The following is a 24,716-nucleotide window of genomic DNA, read 5'->3' as shown; positions in this document are numbered from 1 at the left end:
ACAGCTAGACCCATTTCAAGGAGAAGGTCCCTTTAGTGCTGTCCTCCATGTGTGAATTGTTGCAAGCAGGGCTAGCGTATTCTTGTGTTACAGCCCCACCTAGCTGTTATTTCAGCTTATCTGCCTCTTGACCCTCCTCTTGCCTCTTGACTTCCAGTGAAGTTATTTCTTAAGGGAGTACTGCACCTCAGGCCCCCAGGAGGCCAGTTTCACCCCCATTGGACCTGAACTACGTTTTAGAGCAGCTTACTGTTGCTCCTTTTGAGCCAGCATCAAAAGCCTCTCTAAAATATCGCACTTGGAAGAGTGTGTTTTGGGTGACCCTGACATCAGCCAGGAGAGTGTCAGAGCTCCAAGCCCTCATGGCCACCCCACTTTTTCTAATCTTCCACAAGGATAGAGTGACCTAAGGCCCAACCTGTCATTCATGCCTGAGGTGGTTAATCAGCTCTCCCTGAACCAATGTATTCATGTCCCCACCTTTTTTCCATATCCCCAGAATGACCCGTGAGAGAGCTCTGCATTCCCTTGATGTTCACAGACAACTAAGATTCCACCTTGACAAGACCACTTCCCTTAGGAGATCAGAGCAATTGTCTCCTTTCACTTCAGAGCTGTGGGAAAAGCGGTGACAAAATAAACTATTTCTGCCTGGATTTCTAGGACCTTCTCCTTTTGTTACACCTACCATAGCAAACATCTAACCTCAAAGAAATAAAGCCCACCCTACTTAGAACTATTGCTTCATCTGGAGCCTTCTTCAAAGGGCTGGACACTGTTTCCATTCTAGAGGCAGCTACCTGGACATCTGTCCATAAATTCACCAAACACTACAAACTGGAACATATTTCCAGGTCTAGAGCAGGGTTTGCTAGAGCAGTCCTGCATGGGTTCCTGGAAAACAGTTCAATACCACCACCCTCCTCCTCTTCCTTTTCAGCTTTGGCATTCGAACGATCTGAGGAAGATCTTGTTGAAAGCACTTGTGGATGTTAAGGGACTACTTTTTACGTTTTTAAGCTTACATTAAATTTGTTGTTTTTATCTGGCATACATTAAATTTAGTCGTGGCGGTGCAGCGTGTTTGTCTTTTGCATTTTTATTTTTACTAGCTAGCACCTCAGCAGTGGTAGATACGTTTTGATTTAATTTCTTGGTATGGTTATGGCTGTCCCCCACTTTGAGATTCTAAATCCTGCAGCCCTTTTTTCAGAGGCAGCCTGTCTCCATAGACCTTTCTAGACAAATCCAGACTGTACTCCTCAAGGTGACTGTAGGAACCCTCCGTGTTTCAGGAAGAGGCAAGGAGTTCTTCATCCAGTTGCAGAAAGGTGATGTTTTAAGGTCTGAACCTCAGAGACTTCATTGTGCACATCTGATAGATTTGAGCCGTTAATGATTGTCCAAAGTGCCACGCCTCTGCTATTGCATAGCATTTTGGTAGATGATTGATATGATGGATACCTTGTAGCACATATTTGTGTGGAGTCTACAAAGGAGGAGGTTCCTTTGCTGTGCTCATGGGTAGGCACCACTGGCAGTACAGAGTACTGCTGTTTCAGGTTCTTTTCCACCGAAAGTGCTTACCAAATTGATGATTATTGTGCCAGTCTTTGTAGAAGGCTTTCATTGCATTTACCCTCCCATAACAAGTAGCTGTTACTGAAGCCATTTTGGGATTCTCTTGTAGTGTCCTTTGCTTGGGCACCACATGGATTTTAGGCTTTAGATTTTTCATTTCCTGTATCAGAGCAGAGTTGGATGCTCATCAGTGCCTGCTGGTGTTCACAGAGAAGCCTATAGAGATCATGCCGGCATGCTGGCTGAAGACAAAGTAAGTGATCAAGGATTGGACTCCTACATTTTCTGAGCCTGGTATTAGCAGGACAATCTTCCCAGTGTTTTAGCATATCTGGGAATTGGGTGTACTAGTAAACAGTGCGACATAAGTGGTTGCATTCTCATTAGTGTTGACCATATCTTTTGGTATCTGATTCTTGTACGCATCTTTGGAGTGGTGAACCATCCTCACCTATCTCGATGTGGGCCTTCCTTTCCTGGAGCAGAAAGTTTCAGGTTACAGTGACACTTTTTAGCTGCTTGAAGAGCTCACCCTAGCTCCTGTATGATGCCAAGGAAGTCAGCCTTCAGTTTAAAAGAGCACTTCACCCAAACTATCTGGCAGTGCTTCTTGCCGTAACTGCTCTGGAAGAAGAGTTTAAGCTTAGATCCTTTCTTGTTTAGTGAAACAGTAAATCTCTGGTGTATTTCATAAGCAAACAAGGAAGCGTGTGTTTGTACACGTTTTTGTGTAGACATTGTGTGTGTTAAGAAACATTAGGCAAAAGCCTCACTCTTGCAGCCATTTGTTCTGGGAGTCTGCAGCTAGCCCTCTCCCAGAGATGAAAATTTTAGGAATCAAATTTGGTTAGGTAGTTTTCCTCTAAATGACTATAAATTCTTGTCTGCATCAGTTCCAGTGTATAGTTTATACATTGTTATAAGACAAGTTATCAGCCTGTAATTTTTAGGGTAGCTTGCAGATTCGCTCTCAAGTAGGAGCATTGTTTTTCCTGTTAGCCAAGTTGGTGTCTGTTTGGGGTGCACATATAGTTTGTACTCGTGGATACATCTTTGTGCAAATATGTTAATACTTTTAGCCAGAAGTTAGTTACTGCATCTGGGCTTGGAGTTTTCAATTAGAGGCTTCTCTTAACTTTTGTTTCAATCTCTGGCTGTTGCTCCTTTGAAGTATGACAGATGCACTGATCCTGGAGGTCTTCGTATGGTTCACTTGGTTGCTTAATCCCTTTGGCTGGGTCAACTGTGCGTCCCCTTACTGGCGACACCTCTGTTTCCACCAGAATGAAGTGACTAGCAAGCTTGGGAGCTTCCACTGCTGGAAACTGAGGCTGGGGGCTCTGCTTATGTTATACTCCTACCTATCCCTACTTGCAGATGTCACATCAGTGACTGCAGTGATGCAGAGATACAGCCTGAAGGGACATTCTTACTCCTATGGTAGGGATGCCACCTGATCCATCCACTCCCCAGCTGGAAAACTGCTTACTTCCTCACCTGTGCATTACCCAAGAAGGGCAAGCAGGTTGAAGTCTTCATTCCTTCTCTATGCCACATGCAGCCAGCACCCGTAATGCTATTTAAACATGAATCGGTCAGTCTAAAGGGAGGGCTTTAGCCCACTATGTTACAGAACTTGGCTGCCCATGAAGGTTGTGATTTCTAAGGAAGATTTATTTAGTTGAGGTTGCTCTCAGCTACTCCAAAAAAGCTGGCCCTTTGTTTAAATCCCTTTCTTCCACTGAAGCTGTTGGCAGGGTGTTATTGCTTTGGTTCTTCCTAGAATCTTGCAAGATAGTCATATTGCCCATTGTTCCTGTCTGAGAACCCCAGTCCATTTCTCATAATCGTGTTAGGGAGTGGGCTTGGGAGGTGGCCTACCTTTTCCCTTAAGTGCACCAGCCCCGTTGTGTCACAACATGCATTTGCTGCTTCCAAATGGAAAGCATGCCTCTATAGGTGACTTTTCCCTCTGCTACTGAGTCTGAATACATTAATGGCAGCCTGGTGCTTGACTGGCTCAGAACTCCAGTAAATGTCACCTTTGTGGCAAGCCGGAGCCACTTCTGGTCCAGATGAGTAAGCAGGCATCATCTGCACACTCCCATCATCCCTGGACAGTTCTCACAGGTATCAGTCTCTTAATGAACTCTGGTTGCTGCAGTGTAGTTGAGACCTTTGTCTCTCTCTAAGCCACAGAGCTGACTGGCAGAATTTGTAAAGGTGCCTGAGACAAGGCTGTTCACTTGTCAGATGTGTTCTGCTAAGTGGAAGAGACTATTTGGGCAGAGTTTTATTTTGTGCAACCACACGGTGCTTTGTAGGTGGCTTTAACTACAGTTGGAGCATGTGTCTTTGGGAGCTGTGTTTAGGCATGCAGTTTTTTTTTTTTTTTTTTTACCACACACCAGATAGCCCAGGTTCATCTGCTGGTCTTAGCATTTAAGGAGCTGGCTGAAGGAGAATGAACGTGTGTGTGTCAATGCTGCATCACCCATCATGAGGGGAATGTGTTGGCAAGTCCCACAATACGAGATCCACATGGGAGAAAAGGCCTTGTATTGCACTTCTGTGCATGTGGGACTTGGTGCGCATGAGCCTTGTAAACAGCTGCAAAAACATTCTGACTGTGGATTATAGGTGTATGGAAACTTGCACATACACTGGCCTAGCATAACTGGCTTTGTAGCATATTATTCAGCCAATGGGAGGGGAGTAGAATCAGGATATAAAATACTAATTTGTGCTGTAATATGTTTGTATTCTCCAGCACCTCCCTCCCAGTCTCTTGTTATGGCAGGGTCCCAACCCTTCTGGCTCTGCAGTCTCTTAGAGAAGGCTTTCTGTATCATCCCTTCTTGAAGCTTGACTACCTGATCCTTTTACAATGGTCAGGTGTTCAGAAGACTAACCCATTTAATTCTAAAGTTGCTGTGAAAGTGGTCTTTACAACAATCCATTCAGCTTCTTGTTTTATTCCAGTGGCAAGATCTCTGAGGAAAAAGAACCTTTTGTACCCTATACATGTTTTGTTGTCCTAGGTTTGACTTGAAAATGCATGAATTCAGGGTGACTGAGCAGTTGTTATTGATGGAAGGAGATAGCAGTAGAACGTGCGCATTCCAGCTGGATTGCCGTCTATAATGTGTTCTGTTATCGGGTGACAAATTACCCTTTGGAAAATGCTGCTTTTATATGCCATTACACTAGTGGTTTGTTATCTGTATATACACAGTGCCAACTTGGTTGGTGAAGATCTAAACCAACAGTCATTTTGTCGAACCATGTTCCAAGACCCATTTCTCCCTTTACAGTTTGGTTTTGTTAGATTCTGTACTTTTGTTTTGGTATGGTTCCAGTTTCGTAGAATTTAAGTTTCACTACTTGTAAATCTCCCCATCTATTATCCACTGAAGAAGGCCTCTGAAGTTTGATATAGTGGAAGTGTAGTTTTCTGTGTGAGTTGATCTAAAAGCACTACTTGTATAGTTATTCTGCTGTTCTCCTTTCTTTGGATGGCTTCTTCTATCCTGCATCTGTAGATTGTTTTGTAAGCAGTTAGGTGTGTGTGTGTGTGTGTGTGTGTGTGTGTGTGTGTGTGTGTGTCTGTGTCTGTGTGTGTAATGTACTTGCGTATGAATTTCTGTATCTTGGTATGTAGTATTTTTGTGTACTGTACCTGTTCATTGGATTGGGGGGGGGGTCAGACTGCTTGGTCCAGGAGCTGGACATGCTTTCCTGGCCCAAAGATTGATGTCTGCGTGATGTGTGTTTGACAAGTGATGGGTTAGCCCCTGATTTCAGGACTAAGAAAATATATTGCCAAGCTGGGAATTAGAGAAGAGGAAATTCTAACAGTGCAGAAGGCATCCTTGCAGATCAGTTGATATGGTGAGTATATTTGTGCTACTTTCTGCACAGCCTGTCATTTTGTTTGGTGCCATTGCTTACATCTTGTGCCTCTGCTGCTTGAAAGTCTGTAATGGCTGTTTTTAACATTCAGCTTCATGCTTGTTTGTGTCATTTCTGCATCACATGCTTGACTTCATTATTATTTTAACCACACAGACACATCCTCTGCATCAGAAGATGAGGGTTCACTGCGTCGGCAAGGGCGGATCACCTCCACACCGTACCAGGGTCATCCCGGCATAGACACCTGGTTTAACAGGGTTATCCAGGGCTCCTCCACTTCATCTTCTGCATCCTCCACTTCATCCCACCCTGGAGGAATCATCTCTACTGCCTCCAATACCGCTACTTCTACCACCACTGCTGCCACCTCTTTGCTTGCAGATCTCATGGCACATACTCAGCTAGGTTAGTACCAAAAATGTGGTTTTCCAACTAATAAAGGGAATGGCATGGTAACACTGCACTGCAGCTGCTTTAATGTGATGCACGCAGTTATTGCTGACACCTTAACTGTTATCTTAGGAGAATGTGCAAAATGGATGGCGTTTGTCACAAAGGATGTTGCATATTTTTAGTTTGTGATGTTAAGTAGGTGTCTCACTGACCACTGGAATGTGACTAACTGCGCTGCTGACTGTTTGCTATAAAAACTGTTAAATAATACACCTCAGTCACTTTTGAATCTTGTGTTTTAATAACATAAAGTTATTAGAATTGTTTTTGCATGCTTTGGACTTGCTAATAGCTCAGTGGCTGTACCACAAAGTAAGCTTACACACATTGAGCAAAATATCTTGCTTTTGCAAATTTTTATATTGCCATGTCACAGATTCACATTCTTTTAGTCGTACGCTGTGCACACTGGCTCTTCTTTGAAGGTTTAAAGTTAAACTTTAAAAATATTTTATTCTCTGTTTTTCTGGGATATAGACAGGGTGGTCTTTTTAGGGGACACTGCTGGTTATGTACTTTTTCTGTATATGCATGTCCTGTAAAGCTTTTGTTCCTCTGCTGACTAACCATTTGGAGAAAAAGAAGTCTGACCCATTCTTTGTAGATAGTTTATATGGGAATCACTGTCCTCATTCCATGAGGACTAGGATTCTTTTTCTCTTTGGAAATGATGGTCATTGTTGTGTATACACTGTATCGAGAATGGTTAAGACACACCATTCTTGTAAACAGAGCTGCAGAGCGATGTCTAGAGCTGAAACATTGTCTGGTTTGGTATTGCATTTCTTTATGTACAGGGTTTTGCGCTGTGCAAGTGGAGAGCATCCTGTAATTTTTTGTTAGTTACAAGATTGGTGGATAGAGAGTTAAGTTTCATGGAAAGTTTACAGAACTGAATTTGATTTTTTCTTGTGTGGATGTGTATTTTTGCAGCTGTGGGATGTTTTGAAAGCGTGTGTTAATGACCTGAGAGGTTATATGTTTTACATAGATGCACTTAGTATGTTTGCAGCATTAAACTTTGGTTTCCATCTTTCACCTTAAGACCTTGTCTAAGGTAGGCCGGGTTGGGCCTGCAGCATTATCAGCCTGGAGTTATTGTACATACAGTTTGAGATATTTAGAGAATTTGTTGACTGAAGCGGAGCTTTTGTCAGTTGGTGTGCATGTGTCAGCAGAGTACAACCAGTAATAATGTTGCATGAGGTATTTCTACCTGACTGTGCAGCATTTCTTAACTGCTTTATCATGAACCCACTAAGGAAAATAGAGAAGGCTCTGAGTTTTCTGGGACAGACTGACAGAGGTCATATTATCTTAATTTCATTAAGACTATACTGTAGCCTAGGTTGAATATGATACAGGGGACAAATAACTTCTGTGGCTTCCAGGAACTTGTAACTCCCAGTGTTCTTGGTTTTGTCACCTGAAAATGGTGTGCATGTGTATAGATGTTTTTAATGTCGGATGTTTTTAATGTTGCTTTTGATTTCTGTGCTGGTAGTTCTTTTATGAATGAATTTGTGGTAGGAAGATGTATTTGCAAAGTACCTTCCTCCCTTGTATGTTACCAGTATTTGCATCTTAAATTAACAAATGTGATTCGTACCCCCTCACCCACACAAACACTTTCGACATTCCCTGTGCTTATAGCAGCTTTGCAGAGTATTTAAGGAGTGAGCAGTCTAAAGTTGTTCAATGTGAACTTTGTGGCTGATATTACTAGGAGGCTGCCCAGAGCATAGTTATGTTGGTTGCCCCTAGCAGTTGTGTCTCCTTTCATATCTTATGGGTATTGGGTCTAGTCATCTATCCTTTTTGTAATATTACCCCCTCCCTGACCCAGCACAGCCTCATACTGTACCAGTCTCCACGCGCTTCTATGCTTGCCCAGCTGTGGATGCCCCATATATCCTCACTGGGTATCCCAGATGTACCCCTTCCCTTGGGGGGGGCTTCTTGATTTCTTGGGAAGGCATCCTTAAACAGTAGCTGTTTAAGCCCAGGCAGTGAGGGATCCAGTAGTAGTGATGGATGCCGAGTCTGTGAGCTCTCGGTCTTTGTGGAAAACTGTTCAAGGAGTGACATCAGGATGCTGTTGCTGTGCTCTGTACTACCCTCAAAAGTCCTGTAAACCTGGTGTCCATCAGAGTTTGTCCAGTCATGTTTCGCTTGCCATCAGCTGCTTGTCCTGTCCCCATCTCTACTCCCACCCGCAGCCAGCCTGCCCTTCGAGCAGCCTGTGTGTGTTCCCAAACCCAGGTTGCAGCACAGCTGGTCACCCTTCTTGTCTGCCATCGGGCTGGCTTGAGCCACCCATCTTTTGTATGGACATTGTTTGTGATATGTCAGGGGAATGCGTTTTTATTTAGTTATTGTATTTTGTATTTATTGTATTGAATAGCCCATCAGGGCAGAGCCTGTTTTTTTTTTTCCCAGTGAAGGTTTGGCAAGAACAGCACCATAATAACTTGACACAGTCTATGGGCGTTTTGTTGTATAATTTGATTAAACATTCAAAATTAAAAAAAAAAAAGATTAAACATAAAGAACTGAAAAAAAGTTGTGGCTGAGAGAAGTAAAGGCTTTCTAGTATAGAATCACAAGATGGCAAACACACGCCTGCTCTTGAGATCACAGCTGCACACACAGGCCTGCTTGCACACAGCTGGTTGGCTGATTTATCAGGTGAGACCTCCAGTCTTTAATGAAGCAACTGAGGTCAAACTCTGAAACAAGCATCATACAAGAATCTTGAACTTTTTAATGGAAAAAAAAAAATAACCGACTACTCAGTAAATTCGAAACAAATATGTATGTAGTATAGATGCAGTATACAAGCTGTCTAGCAGGAAGATCTTTGTTAGCTCTGGGTTATGATACCTAAGTGGCAGGTAGGGGGTAAGGAAATGGGAGATAAGTAGGGGGAGGAGTAGAGGTATACAAAGAGGAGCGAGTTTTGTAGGCAGGCTGGAATGAAAGATGAGCGAACAAGTGTAACAGAGGTTTATGGTAAGAAACTGGAAAGGAGGGAGGGAAAGTGGGGGATTAGTTGGATTAAAGTTACTTAGGGTAACGGGAAGTAGAGAGGTAGTGGAAGAAAGTTCTAATGAAGGTTTCCAGTGCTGATATGTTATGACGAGGCTTTTGTGATACGTACTGTGTGATAAACGTGCCATGCAGTACTCCAGTTTATCTAAGCATTTACGGTAAATGTAATACATGATTTTGTATGCTTTTAAATAAAGATCTTTGGGAGATTTGTTGCAGTGCAGTGGAGTCTTCTCCATGATTCTGGTCCTTTCTTAGCTGTCATATCAATGCACAGTGCAGTGTCCGTGCACTAGCTGGTATAGCACACTAACATCTGTGTAGGAGCTGTCTTTATTCACTGAGGAAGGAACACAGCAGTCAGTGTTTCTGAAAGTACCATCACTTTTATCCAGCCGCAAAGTTGCGCATAGCGCAGCATCGGGCAGCGCCGCTTAATCAGGTTTAAACTATTCCCGGCTCCACAAAGTCTGCTCTTCATTTTTTCCCTTGGAACTGCTCTAACTCTCAATCTAAACATTCTATTCTCAATCTAAAAACCCCATACTTGCTCCTATAGGCATTTTGTATAAGGTAAGCACTTTTTAACTAAAAAAGCACTACATCCTCCTAAAATCCCCTTGCGTACCCTATCCCCTATAGGTCCTTTCTGATTCAGTTTCATAGCAGTTCCTTATACTATTCTAGCATGCCGAAGGGAAAGTTGCTGGCTTCCTCTCCAATTCAGTTGGTGAGTCTGGGAATCTTGAAGCAATGTTACAACTACCTCATGTACACAGATGACCCTCTCCTCCTCCCAACAAATACAAATATATGTGAGAGATGCAACCATATAGCCAAACTGGAGGCTGAGCTCTCTCGACTCAGTACTGGCATAACCAGTCAGGAGGAGAAGGAAACCACACACACCACACACACACACCACAAATCCAGTCTCACATAGACCTACCACAACTGCAAACCAAACACTTAAACACACAAAAACATACTTGGAGGCTCTAAATAAAAATCTACCAAAGAAACAGAGACCTCCAAAGCAGACATCCAAGCAACCACTACCTCAAAACAAAACACAGGCAACACATAATTCACAAAGTCAGTGTGCCAAACATTCACAGCCTTAAGGCTAAACAACATACCTGACACACTTGTAATAGGTGACTCTATAGTCAGACACACTGATGTCCCTCTCACCAGGCTGAACAAGGAAAAGGTCACAGTAAGCTGCCTGCCGGGCGCTAGAATCCGCCACATAACACAAGCACTCAGGTCACTCCAAAGCAGGTACAAATATGACTCGGTCATTGTCCATGCTGGTGTGAATGACTTGAGATGTACCTCCCTGGACTACATGAAAAGAGACATAGAGGAGCTCTCTGATTATGTAGCCCAGGCCGGTATGACCCTGACCTTGAGCAGCATCTTACCCTCACCAAGAATGATTCCACAGTACAAAGACAAAATGATCAATTTTAACAATTGGCTTAAGTATTGGTGGCATTCTATGGGGATCCAATGTCTGTCTGCTTGGGATGACATGCTCGACAAGCCACGCTGCTTCGCAAGGGATGGCTTGCACCTGTCACCCCTGGGCTTTCGGATATTGGCAAAGGCTCTTGCCACCCCCATAGTGCCTTTTTTAGGCAAGGCTTAAAAGACAAACCCACCTCCCTAAAAAACACAAGTAAAAAGAAACTAAGGGTAATGCTGCTTAACGCCAGAAGTCTAAACCTCAGGATGCACGCTCTCAAAGCCCTCCTCAGTATGGAGAACATTGATGTCTGTGCAGTGACTGAAACCTGGTTCAAGGCTCCAGAGAGCACCCCAGCACTACCAGGTTATACCTCATATCATGCTTTTCGGCCCCAGAACTTGGACCGAACCACAAAAGGAGGGGGAGTATCCATATTCATCAAGGATACCCACACCTCCAGGTTAGTGGCAATGCACGAAGCATCGGAGACCATCCATGTGCAACTAACAGTGGGCAAAACCGCCCTCCAGTTTGTAGTATGCTACAGACCACCCTCTCAAACTCAGGAACCCCACTCGGCCTTCCTAAAGACACTGGAGAACATGAAGGTCTCTCCAAACACCATCATATTGGGGGACTTCAACTACCCAAACATAGACTGGGAGCATTACTGAAGCCCCAATACCCTAGCCCAAAAGTTCCTAGAATTCATAAACTCAAATGCTGTGGAACAAATAGTCACATCTCCTACAAGAGGGGAAAACATATTAGACCTGATCATCACAAATATGGGGACACAATGCTCCATACCTGAAGTATACCCCTCGTTGGTAAGATCGGACCATAAATTAATCTCCCTGGAAATCCACATCCCATCCCCACCCCCAGCACAGAAGACCACAGTGAAGAACTTCTCAAAAGCTGACTTCACACTTCTTAAGACCGAAGTGGAATCCTTCAAGGCCCCCAGGCCGGTGGAAACCACAGCCCACTCTGCTGAATCCTTTATAAACGCATTCTATGGACACCTACAGGAATGCATGGATCATGCAATCCCAAATAAAACCAAGACCCATTCCCCCAAAGGCAGGCATCCTATCTGGTGGACCCCAGCCATTAATAAGCTATACAACAGAAGGAGGAAGCTACTACATGATGGAGCAAAATCCATAAAAGGGAAGGCATCTCTGATCAGTACTAGCAAAAAACTACGATCACTCATAAAATCATCCAAGGCCAACTTTGAGAGAAAAATTGCACAAGACACTAAAGATAATCATAAGGCTTTCTTTAGTTATGTTAGAAACCTGAGTGGAAACTCCCAGATATGCTCAGAGTTAGTCCAGGATGACAAAAAAATACACTGAACCCACAGACATTGCCAACATACTGGCAGACCGGTTCAGTGCAAATTTTTCTCCCCCCTCCCCCCCAAAGGGACAAATATCTATCCCAGCAGAGTGTTGCCTCCCTGACATCTCAGATGCCCAGGTGAGAGCCACCCTCTCCAAAGCTAAAAACACAGCATCAATGGGACCAGACGGTGTCCCGGGTTGCGTGCTACATGAAACCCAAGAAGAGCTAAACCCACACATAAGGCAGCTGTTTAATCTCTGCCTTTACTACAGGATATGTACCCAAAGAATGGCGTACAGCAACAGTGGTCCCACTCCAGAAAGGAGGTGCTTCTACGGACCCTGGAAACTACCGCCCCATAAGCTTGACGAGCCTGGTCTGCAAAGCTATGGAGAGGATCATTATGGAACTCATTAACAGAGACATTGGGGACCTACAGACACTGGATCCTACCCAATTCGGCTTTAAGGGCAGATCCTGCCTCTTGAACCTGGTCGACTTCTTTAAAACAGTCACCAAGGCCATCGACGAGGGTAAGGTAGTTCACACAGCCTACCTTGACCTTGCAAAAGCCTTCAACACAATACCCCACTCGGGCATCATAGACGAGCTCTCCAGCTTAAATATAAACCCCTATGTCATAAGATGGGTTGCAAACTGGCTCAAGGACAGAACCCACAAGGTCAGAACTGCTGGAGCCATGTCAGACTCTAAACCAGTCACAAGTGGCATCCCACAGGGCTCTGTCCTGGGACCTCTCTTGTTCGGTATTTATTTTTCTGAGGTACAGGCAAACATGGGAGGATTGTGGCTGACCAAGTTCGCAGATGACTGCAAACTGGGCGCCATAATTGATTCTCCAACAGATACCAGCATCCTTCAAAAGGGTCTCATAGAAACAGAAAACTGGTGCCAGAGCCATGGCCTTAAACTAAACGCCAAAAAGTGTATAGTCATACCCTTTGGGAAAAACAAAGTTCCCACAAATTACCACATGGGTGGTAATCCATTAAGTACGGAAGAAGTAATAAGGGACCTAGGGACCCAAGTTGACAGTAACCTCTCGTTTGACACTCACATTGCCAAAGTGGTTAGAAAGACCTTCTATATTGCCCACCTTATCATGAAGGGATTCACGTCTAGATCGGGAGAGGTAATTGTGCCCCTTTACTCTTCCCTCATCAGGCCCATAATTGAGTACAACGCCCCATTTGGGATGTACCGTACCAGACACCTGCAGCAATTGGAAAGACCCCAAAAGTACCTCACCAAGAGGATCAAGGGACTCAAACATATGCCATATGCTGCCCGGCTAAAGAAACTCCAGCTCTACTCAGTAGCATACCGCCTACTCAGAGGCGATCTATGGCTGACGTACAAGGCCATGTCCAACCCAGAATTAATGGACATGCTCCACCTCAGAAAATCCAAATCCACCAGAGCTACGCGAGCGAGAGATTTGAACCTCAGCACAGAAATAAATAGGACATGCTGGAGGGACAGATTCATAACCCAGAGGCTCCCTTCACTCTGGAATAAAATCCCAGTCCATGTTAGGCAGAGCCCCTCACTGACTCTCAATAGAAATCTTGACGAGTGGATGGGAGATCGTAGATTTACCCCGGGGGTCACTTCTGTGTCACTGTTAGATAGAAGTACAGTAAACTAAACCTTAACATGGGCTTAGTTTACTCATTCCAAGGGGTGGCGAAAGCCAAACACACTCTGGCTAGGTTTATAAATGCCCTAGGGCAGATAGCCTAGTATGAACCTATGAACTGTGAACTTGCCACCTGTAAAAAGAAAAGCTCAAAGCTTACCAAGACATTAGCAGTGCCACTGCAGTGGGAAAGTAGCTAGCGGGGATTTACAGCAAGCAGTGTCCTTAGCACAGTCTTAAGGAGCCAGAGCAGAGTGAGAATGCAGTGGTCAGATCTGTATCCAGTAACAAAGTACAGATGATGAGCTGCTTATTTTTTTGGTTGGCAGTGACTATCATGAGATGCTATCCCTATCTGACTGTCTTGGGTGAGAGACATGGGAGCCTGGTGCAGAGTGTCCTCCAGTTCTGTGAGGTGACTGAGGACAAATCTCTTGCCAGGGATTTCTGTTCTCTCTGCTTCCCTCCAAATCATTGGTTTACTGGTAGGCCTTCCATCTGCTAGGCCTTCTGTTTTAGCTGCTTTGTGTGTCCTCTGCAGCCTGCATGATACTTGTTGGGACATGTTAAAATAGATGAGGGACTGCACAGTTAGGAAATTCAATATGATGCCATTGCAAGGAGCCTCACATATCTGTTGCTCACTTGCTCCACCTTTTGTGGTTTTCCTTACTAGAGGAATCCATTGGTTTCATTGTCTCAACAAAATAGAGAGTAGAATTCAGTCCCACAACAAACTTCTGCCAGGATATTTTCTTCATCTGAATTTTTCTGGACAGAGGGATGTTAAATGATCTAAGGTCTCTTTCACAAACGAATTAACTTCTTTCCTTTGGCGAAACTATTGGGCATATGGGGTCATCTGTGAACTGAACAGTGGTTCTTTCTTCTTAGAGCAGGTTGAACTAATGCCCCTGGAAGAGTGAAAAGGAGCCTTGAAGTAATTTTGCTGTTAGCCTCGCCTTAAAAGCATCTTTATTCTGGTCCTTTGTTTCCCAAAAAGGCAGGTGTCTTAAATATAACTCTGCTGAGTACCACATGATGCTACCATCCTCCTCAAGGCAGACTTCTATATTATCTTCATCTCTGGTCAGGTCTTGGGAGACCGTAGACCTTGCTAAATGTCTGAAAAAAAAAGCCTTGCATAGACTGGGGATTAGGGCATAGGCACTTGCCTGCATTCCATTTTTAATGGATTTGGGTAGTGGAAACGCTGGGGGTCCTTCCCATTTGTGGAATTGAAATGCATCTGGAAGATGCCCTTAATTAGGGTCCCTTTGTTACAGTTTCTGTTAGTCTACATTTTGCCCCACAGAGATGACTGGGGCAGCAGGTGCAGTTCTAGATTGAATGGCTGTAAGTATTCCTTCTTCCAAGATGAGCTCTGACAAGTATTTCTAGATGCCTTGTTCTTGTGGAGTTCATTTTTGGTGTTACTTTTCAAGAAAGTAAAGTCCTTATCCACCACACCACTACAGAGTTCAGAGATCCAGGTTAAGTGCTAGACCATTACAAGCTTAGCCAGTAAACCATGTTCATAACTTCTGGCCAGCTTCAAAGAGCACAGCACATTAGACCCGAGATAAGGATTAGAATTTAAAGCTACCCATCCATTTATCTAGGTTTTCTGGGAAGGTGACAAGGGTGCTACTCCCTGACATGTGATGGAAGTGTTTAAAAGAGGTGTGGGATACAGTGGAATGTAGGTGTCAAGCCAGCATCATGTATCTGTTGGTAAAGGTTTAGATGTTCATTGTGTTACACTGCTGCAGTCATCACACTTGGGTTATCTGCCGTCAGGCGGTCCCGCAGCCGGCCTGAGTTCCAAATTCTTGGTCCGGCGTCGGTTGCAGTAATTTCTTCCCTGACGTCAGTGCGACAGGGGTATAAAAGAGGCAGCCGACACCATTTTCTTAAGTCTTTCTTGCTGCGCGGTGCCCAAAACAGAAGCAGTTCGCAAGTGCCGGTCGGCCAACTCCTGAGATTTTCAAATCGAATTTCAGACTGAAGTCTTCAATAAAGCTAAGTACCCCATTAGGGAATCTTTTCTTGCCTCAGACCGATGTCAGAAAAAGTTAATAATTGCATTTCTTGTGGGAAGCAAATACCTGATAAGGATTTTCATTCTTATTGTATTCCTTGCCTAGGCCCAGACCACGAGGTCACAGGTTGTCGGTTTTGTGCTAGGTTTAACAAACGAACTATTAAACGTCGGTTTGATTTCACCTGACATTATTTTCGTAGAAAATTTAATTACACCATGCCGTTGGAGCAACCGACGACCAGGATGCATAAAAAGCGCAAAGATAAGGACAGGCAGCCGAGACCCAAACCAGACACCGAGGCCTCTGCTAGGCCAGTCGCCAGTTCTCCGGTTTTCAGTGAGGCGTCTGCGCAGCCCCTGACGACCGCTGATTTAGAACCCCAGGCTGCATCTGACTATCAAGCTGAGATTGCTGGGCCTCCAGAGCCTTTATCTTTAGGCCCTTCCGACTCCATTGCTGAAGGGGATTCCGGTGTAGTTGAAAGGCCTCCAGTTGCTGAAGGTGTCTTCAGACCGACTACACTTACTATAAAATCCTATGCAAAGCTGAAAACTCCTTTAAAAGTAAGGAAGCCTGCACAGCAGTCTCCAGTACAAGCCCCCATGCCTAAGAAACAGATGCTTAAGATGGCTGAAGACTTAATTACCCTAATCTGGGGTTCCCAACCCCCTCCTGACAAAAGGCCTAGACAGGACGACGACTACGCTTCGTCTGACCAGGTTTCCATTTCCTCAGATTCTTCTGAGGAACAGGAATACTCCTTTCCCCCTTATGAAGACTCTGATGCTGAAGAGTCTCTTCCCTCAGCATCTCCCCCAGAAGATTACTCTTTTGGGGAAACTTTACATACCATGAGGGAACATTTCCACTGGGAAGGCCAGGATTACTCTGATTCTAAGAAAAGGCTCCGAGAGTTCTTTTTACTACCCCAGCACAGACCCCTTGCTATTCCACCTGTTAGACATTGTGGATGATGTTTATTCAGACTCTAGCCCTTAACCCAGATTCATTACCAGCCAAACCAGGCAGATACAATAGAGTCCCTGACTCACTCAAATTTCTATATAAAAGCCCTGTTGCTGACCCAGAAACCATTTCCCAGGGTTCCAAAGGGGTTAAGGCCTCTATTGCTAAAAATCCTGTACCCTCTGAAAGGGATTCTAGAGCACTAGGACAGATGGGGGAAAGGAGGTATATACCTCACCTACTCTAGCTATGAGGACCTTAAATTGTCAGTTCCACATGCTGAAATATCAACAATATTTGATGTCTCAATTAAAACAAAAAATGCTCACACATACAGAGCAGCCTGATTACAAGGAAATGCAAAATTTGTTGCATGCAGCAGAACAAGTGGGAAAACATACTTTGCAATGTGGATTTGATTCATTGGAAGCTTCTTGTAGAGCAGCAGTAACAGGGTCTGTCATTCGTATGCATGCTTGGTTAAAAGAACAAACTTTACCTGATCATGTTAAAGCAAAGTTATTGGATGCACCTTTACAGCAGGATGTTTTATTTGGTGTGAAAGCAGAAGAAGTTTTAAAGAAAATGGAGGATAAGGCAAAATCTATACAGACGGTCAAGGATTTTTTACAGGTTCAACCCCCTCATTTCAGCAGAAATTCACCAACCAAAAACTGGTCCTTTCTAACTTCTGACAAACCAGAGAGGGGCAAATAGATGCCCAAGGGGCAGAGGTCAGCCACAAGGCTCTTACAAGCCTGGACAATGGGGTGCCACAACCCAGAAAGGAGCAGAAGACAGGTCTCAAACTTTCAGAAGACAATCACAATGACTTACCCCCTCAGACTGCCAAGCAAATCCCTCTTGGCAGCTCCCTTGGGAGGAAAACTTGTACTTTTTGCAGGCAATTGGCACATCATCACAAAAGACAAATGGGTCTTAAATATTGTATCTCAAGGATACAGGTTCCACTTTCACACTTTACCAAGGATAAAAGGAATGCCAAACCTGCCACCATATCAATGGGCAGAGGCTCAAAGACAAATTACAGCACTCATGGACATGAGAGCCATTCAACAGGTTCCTACACAGGAGCAAGGACAAAGATTTTACTCAAGACTGTTTCTGGTTCCCCGAAAGGACAAAGCCTGGAGACCCATTCTGGACCTTTCAATTCTAAGCACATACCTGGAAGTGCCCAAATTCAAGATGCTCACACTACAGCAACTTCTTCCCATGCTGGGCAAGAAGGCTTGGCTAGTAACAGACCTCAATGAGGCATACCTGCATGTCCCTGTTAGACAAAATTGCAGAAGATACCTCCGATTTATAGCAGGCTCAACTCATTACCAATTCTCTGCACTGCCCTTTGGCTTATCTACTGCGCCCAGGATCTTCACAAAATACCTGGCACCAGTAATTGCATACTGCAGACAAAGAGGAATTCAAATATATCCATACCTGGACGACTGCCTTATTCAAGCAGAAAGCAAGGACATTCTTTTAAAACATCTGGCGTTTGTAAAAATAAACCTACTAAGTTGCCTAGGGTACACAGTAAACGAAAAGAAGTCAAAACTAGTGCCCTCACAAGATATAATATTCCTGGGTGCCAGCTTAAATACAATGGCCCAGATGGCTTATCTCACGCCAGACAAGCAAGGACAATTGACTCAGTACTTCAAAATGATGGCAACAAAGACCCAACTCCCTGCAAGAAAAATTCTGCAGGCCTTGGGATTCATGGCATCTTGCATACTACTAATCCCTTATGCCAAACTGCATATGAGAAAATTACAATGGTACCTAAAAAGCGTATGGACTCCACACAGCCACAGCTTGGAAACAGTAATACCACTCATTCCCTGCCTTCAACAGGAGTTTCTGTGGTGGGCTCAGGCATGTCACCTCAACAAGGTCAGCCTTTCACCTTACCCACAGCCAGGCAAACAATAACAACAGATGCATTGGATTACACGTGGGGAGCACACATGGCAGGACAGTGTATTCAGGGCAAATGGTCTGCAGATCAAATGCATCTCCACATCAATCAAAAAGAGATGCTAGCTGTACAAAATGCCCTAACAGCTTTCAAGGACCTCCTACATCCAGGACAACTTCTAATAAGGACGGACAACACCACAGTGATGTGGTACATAAACAAGGGAGCACACATTCCTACCCCCTATGCAGACAAGCATTGACCTTGTGGAACACAGCACTGACCTACCAAGTCCAACTACAAGCACAATTCTTGCCAGGAAAGAAAAATACATTGGCAGACGAACTAAGCAGAAATATCATGGATCCTCACGAGTGGAAACTAGATCCACAAGTATTCACAATGATAACTCAAAAATGGGGGAGCCCAGACATAGATCTGTTTGCCTCCCCTCAAAACTACCAACTACGGAAATTTTGCACAAAGACATACCACACACACTAGCTTGGAAAGTGGACGCCCTCTCATTCAGTTGGAAAACATTAACAGTGTATGCCTTTCCTCCACTGCATCTTCTGGCAAAGGTGCTCCTGGAAGCCAGATTAGAGAGGCCACAAATGATGCTCATTGCTCCAGACTGACCACGCCAACACTGGTATCCAATATTAAGGAACATGGGGTCCACCATGGATTTTACCTCAAATTCCTCACCTGCTGACTCAGCAAAACAATCAGATTCTACACAGCCAGCTCAAGACTTTAAATCTGGCTGCATAGCAGATTACCTAAACAGTCAACACTTCTCTCTAAAGCTGTTATGGATGTCATTCTGGAGGCCAGGAGACCCAGCACCAGGAAAACCTGCTCAGACAAATGGAAAATATTCTGCGCCTGGAACCAGGCTAAAGGCCAAAATCCTCTTGTCCCAAATATTCCTCAGATTCTGCAATATTTAACTGAGATGTTGCACAAAGGCCTTTCCTTTTCATCTATTAAGATCCACGCTTCAGCTATTTCAGCTCATTACAACACGGATCCTCCTATATTTTCGCATCCATTACTAAGACAGTACCTCAGAGGGACTAAGAACATAAGACCGTCCCAGCGAGCACCAACATCAACTTGGGACCTCAATTTTGTTTTGGAAAAACTTACACTACCGCCCTTCGATCCAGCTTTTTCAGCCGATTTACAATTTTTATCATGGAAAACTGCCTTGCTGCTAGCAATAACTTCAGCATGCAGCGTCTCAGAGCTACAGGCCCTAATGGCAGTGGAGCCTTTCATCATTTTTCATCAGGACAGAGTCTCTTTACGAACTAACCCTTCCTTTATGCCAAAGGTGATATCCAGTGTGGCTCTAAACCAAACCATTCATTTACCCACCTTTTATCCAAGCCCCCAGAATGAAGGGGAAAGGCTCCTACACTCTTTGGACATTCACAGGCAATTACGTTTCTACTTGGATAAAACTAAGGCTTTCAGAAAATCTGACCAACTCTTTGTATCTTATGCTGCAGGATCACAAGGAAAGGCCATCTCAAAACGGACCATTTCAAAATGGATAGGCCGTTGTATCCATTTCTGCTACACACACCATGGGAAACCTGTACCTGGTAACATTAGGCCCCATTCCACCAGGGCTACAGCAACATCAGCAGCCTTCATCAGAGGGGTACCAACCAAGGATATTTTGGAGGCTGCAACTTGAGTTCATTGCACACCTTCACCAAGCACTACCACTTACCTCTATACTCAAAAACCAGAGCTGGCTTTGCCACTGCAGTTCTGCAGGGCCTACTAGCTTCTCCAAACCCTGTTTAGTACCAACCGCCCAGCCTTAGCTTTGGGATTCAACCCAAGTGTGATGACTGCAGCAGTGTAACACGATGAACATAGTACAGTTTTGTACCTACCATAAATGTAGATGTTCAAGTGTTCATACTGCTGCAGTCCAGGTTACCCTCCCACCATCCCCTCTTCTTACCTGGGTTTTATCTATACCTCCCTTTTTATACAATCTATATGATGTATTTCCTTACAGCTGTAGCTATTCTTTTTTCTACTTATGTATTTTACTTAGGATTATGTATTGCCTTCCTATTTGGGGGCACCTGACATCTGGGGCAAGAAAAACTGAAGAAAATGGCATCGGCTGCCTCTTTTATACCCCTGTCGCACTGACGTCAGGGAAGAAGCGACCACAACCGACGCCGGACCAAGACTTTGGAACTCAGGCTGGCTGCGGGACCGCCTGACGGCAGATAACCCAAGTGTGATGACTGCAGCAGTGTGAGCGCTCTAACATCTACATTTATGGTAGGTACAAAACTGTACTTTCCTTTAAGCAGGCATCTGAGGAACCATTTGTTTTGTTAAAAGTCAGATCTTCCATGGTTCAAAAGATCATACACAAATTACTGAGGAGGAGTCTTAGAAGAGACCAAGTATTGAGAGAGGGCTTCCAGTCTGGATAACGGAGGCTCTTGTGGCAATTTATCAGTTTCATTAGAAATCTCCGATGTCTGTCTAGTTGTTGTTGTGTAGACAAATACATGCCAAGCAGGGCTGGAAATTCAGTAATGGGTTTGACGAGAGATGGGTAAAAGGCAGTTGAAATCTTTGGATCTAGAGGCACAGATTCCATTGGAAAGCAGATGAGCCACATGGACAGATTTCTGAACTACCGGTTAGACATCAAACGGTAAGCAATTGCCAACAAATGTACCTAGATTCTTTGTGTAGTTTTTAATTATAGGGGTGTCTCATCTGTGTGGTAATATTGGAAATGCTTTGTTCACCAAAATGAACAGTACTGCTATTTTCATGTTTAATTTGAGCCCATTCTCCTTGCACCTGCTGTTAGCACAGTCTAACCCATGTTAGAGCAGTTGAGTCGGTGGAATATTAAATAACCAATTTACAGTTGTCTTCGGACTTAAATAACCACAGACCGAGTGTCCGCCTAAAGGTCTGAGAAATAGCCTTCAAGTTGGAGAGATCCCAATACTGTGGTAGCCACACCTGCTATCTTTTTTTTGCTTTCAGAAGTTACATCCGTGGCTGTAACCACGTGGGTTTTGTCCTTGCATACAGAAGATGGTGTGCAAGTGTCCGGTCTTTATTGTGAACATCTCCTCCAAGTCCCCTGCCAAGTCTACTTAGATGACAGACTTCAAGTGATGATCCGCAGCAGTCCTAACTACTGGCCAGTACTTCCTGTGAAAGGTCGGCTTGGAAGGCCATCATCAAGGGCATTTGGGTCTCTGATTAAAGGAGCAGCCATTTTAGAGAAGCTTGCAGTACTTGTGTTAAAGGCTTCTCTGCTGATCCAGCTAATTTTTGAGTTTCTGGATCAGTCTCTACCTCTAATGGCTCAGAGGAGCTTGTTCAGACTTAGAACAAGAAAGGCACCTTCGTATGTATTCTTTACTTCAAAGAAGACTGTGGAGTTTTTGACCCATCTTGTGCACTCTGTGTATCTAGTACATTAGACTTTGAATTGGTAGCACTTGCTGTCTTGTTGCTTCTTCATCAGGTAGCCTAGTTGCTGGATATGACAGATGCATTTAGCAGGTATTTCTTCATTCCATTGTGGACTACATCGTCGGAGCTTGTTTGACTGGGAACAGTTGACTGGACAGATTATTTGATTATATTATGGAGGATTTGTCAAGCATTAGTTTTAAAAAGGAGATGGTGTTAAGGGGCTTTCTTTCGTATGGTATTTGCGGTAAAAACTCCAACCAAAAAAACAAGCAAAAAAGATTAAGCATGAATTCCTGTGACTGTTTGGCTTGACCCGACAGAAAATTCTTCATTTTTTCCTCAATGAAACATACTAAATCCCTATTGGCATGTTAACATTTGGGAGCTGCACAGGACATTCCTGCACTTTGATACAGGCCATTACCATTTCCAGTACAATATGCTGCCTTTTGACTACCTAGAGTCTTTTCCGCACAATTGACTGTGGTTAATGTTGAAGCTTTGCGACAGTGTCCAGGTTTTCTGTTATCTGTTTCACTGATTTAAGAGGTCTGTTCAAGAGGTTCCTTATTGGAGGCCTTTTCTTGAGCCTGTCCCATGGTTGTACTCTCTATGATGATCTTAAACCCCTTTATTTTTGCGTCACTCCTCCTTCCAAAGGATTAGGACTCGGGAAGTTGTGCTTATGACATCCTGTTTCATGGAGAAGAGTAGTAGTTATACCCTCAACCTGCTTACCTCATCTTGCAATGTTGGCAGCCACAATAGTCTTAGCTCATCTTGTTCATTTTCACATGGAGGCACTCTACTGGTTGTTGTGGTCTATGTTTACAAAGTAGTATTTCTAGTGTCGTCAGTAGTTGGAGATCTCACCGTTTGTGCTTCTGGGCTTTGGACTGTTCCATTTGTCCTAAAGGTGAGGTTTTATTTCTTGCCACTAGGTCCATCACAGAGTCTTACTTTTCTGAAAAGCTGATGAGCCCTGTTGCTACATCATGTTCTGGTTCAGAGCAGATGGAGTGTTTGAATTAAAACATTCCATATAAATTTTACCTGCTTGGGTTAAGAACTGTTCTTGCTCTTCAAGCCTTGAAGATCAAGATAAAGCAATAACCCTTTCTGGTAAGTCCAGGTAATTAGATCACGGTTTGGTGCCTTAAAAAACTAAAGAGTCTTGCATCATTATTTTCTTTACAGTGAAGGAATGAAAGTCTGGTTATTAACTGCAACATTTTCTTGGCCACTGTTTTTATCTTTGTGAAACAGACAGTTGTGGAGTCCTCACTTCTACAGCTTGAGCTCAGTTCCACTGTTTATGCTGGGCAGTCCTGCATGAAACATCTGGGAGTAGAACACCCATTGAAATTTGCCCCACTATATAACATAGTCCTCTTCAGTTTTTTTGTGTGCGCGTGCTGCACCACAGGGAGGAATGCTCATCGCATGCATTCCCCCTTTCTGGCAAAGTTTTAAAAGAAAGTCAGAGTTTCATCCTGGGTGTAGTCATTGGTGATCATGGGAAAGGCCTTTCTTGCTCAGATTCTCTGTGGCCCCAGCAGTCATAGCAGTGCAAGTGAGAGGGACTCATGATAGAGGTAACAACTCTGTCTCACTCTGCTAGTTTTCGTAGCCCAGCTAATTTCACCTGGTCTAGCAGAAATTGTGGATACTTGGAGGTTGTTTCCATGATTGTATTCTAAAAGGAAGCAGTTCATTGTGAGTGGAAAAATCTTCACTTCTGCTTTATTTTTTAACATGCAGGTGTGTGTGACCTGCTTGGATTCTGTGTTTAATTTGTCGCTCATTAGTCTATAGTCAAAGGTGAATGCCTTAGCTTTCTTAGTGCATTGTGACCTGGTGGTCGACAGAGCTCTGGCTCAGGGTAAGCTTGCCAGGTGGCCCTTGAAGGAGGTGACACCTTCAGCCATCAGTGAAGAATCCTCCTTCCTTCAAAGTTTCAGTTTGCAATTGGCTGACCTGTGCAGCTTCCTTTTGAGCTGGTTGGTTTATTGGAGTTGAAGTTCATCTCCTTGAAGTGCTTTTGGTGGACATTATCTTCTGTTTGCATCTTGAAACTGCAGTAATAGCTCATTTCCAGGGAACTATATTTGTATTGTCACACAAGGGATGGGTCTCGTTCAAGATAAATCTTCATTCTCTCTCAAGTTATTGAAATGCATCAGTCCATTCATTTCTCTTTTTAGGGGGGTACTTAGGCAGCTCAGGTTCTGATGAAACTGAATATACGAGTTCAAGAAGACTGGATCAGTTGTTTTTCCCTTTTGTATCAGTTGGGAAGCTCTGACTCTTAGCAACACTGTGCAGGTAGATTACTAGCTTCCATTTATTGTGGCCTACCACCCATTGGCCGTTGTAGGCAAAGATAATATGATCAGAGGAGTCCTATACTTGTTTCAGGACTATATGGTTAATACACATTTATGTTGTCACTCGGTCATTGGTCTGTATGCTCAGTTAGCATTACTTTTTTTGTGCCCATTTCAGGAGATATGCTGCATTTTTTTGTATTTGTATTTCTACACTTCAGGCTTCTGCTTGATGAGCTTTTGATGTGCGTCTCTGGTTGCTGTGTTAGGAAGGTTATTTTTTAACTGGTTTAGGATCTTCCCAACTACTACCCATTGCTAAGGACTAGTCAAATTAAGCCGGAACAGGTGAGCAACTACTCCCTGTGAGTTGGTCTTTATATGGCCCTCTGCTTTTTGTTCACCTTGTTTTGGGTGAGAGTGCATGAGGTTGATTTGCAGCTGGTAGTAGCTTGAC

At 43.9% G+C, this 24,716-nt stretch overlaps 1 protein-coding gene across 1 annotated transcript in view; it reads left to right on the top strand.

The window, feature by feature from the left end:
• LOC122793692 (disco-interacting protein 2 homolog A-like) overlaps positions 1-24,716 on the top strand; it is a 2,141,448-nt gene that overhangs the window by 1,013,941 nt on the left and 1,102,791 nt on the right. Inside the window, exon 5 of the mRNA XM_044061912.1 lies at positions 5,650-5,901. Coding sequence (XP_043917847.1) covers positions 5,650-5,901 — 252 coding nt within the window. The remainder of the gene's footprint in view (positions 1-5,649; positions 5,902-24,716) is intronic.

Source organism: Protopterus annectens, chromosome 2.part0 (genome assembly GCF_019279795.1).
Source record: "Protopterus annectens isolate FY-2018-M chromosome 2.part0, PAN1.0, whole genome shotgun sequence".
Taxonomy (NCBI): Eukaryota; Metazoa; Chordata; order Ceratodontiformes; family Protopteridae; genus Protopterus; species Protopterus annectens.
This window is presented reverse-complemented; position numbering and strand designations above follow the sequence as displayed.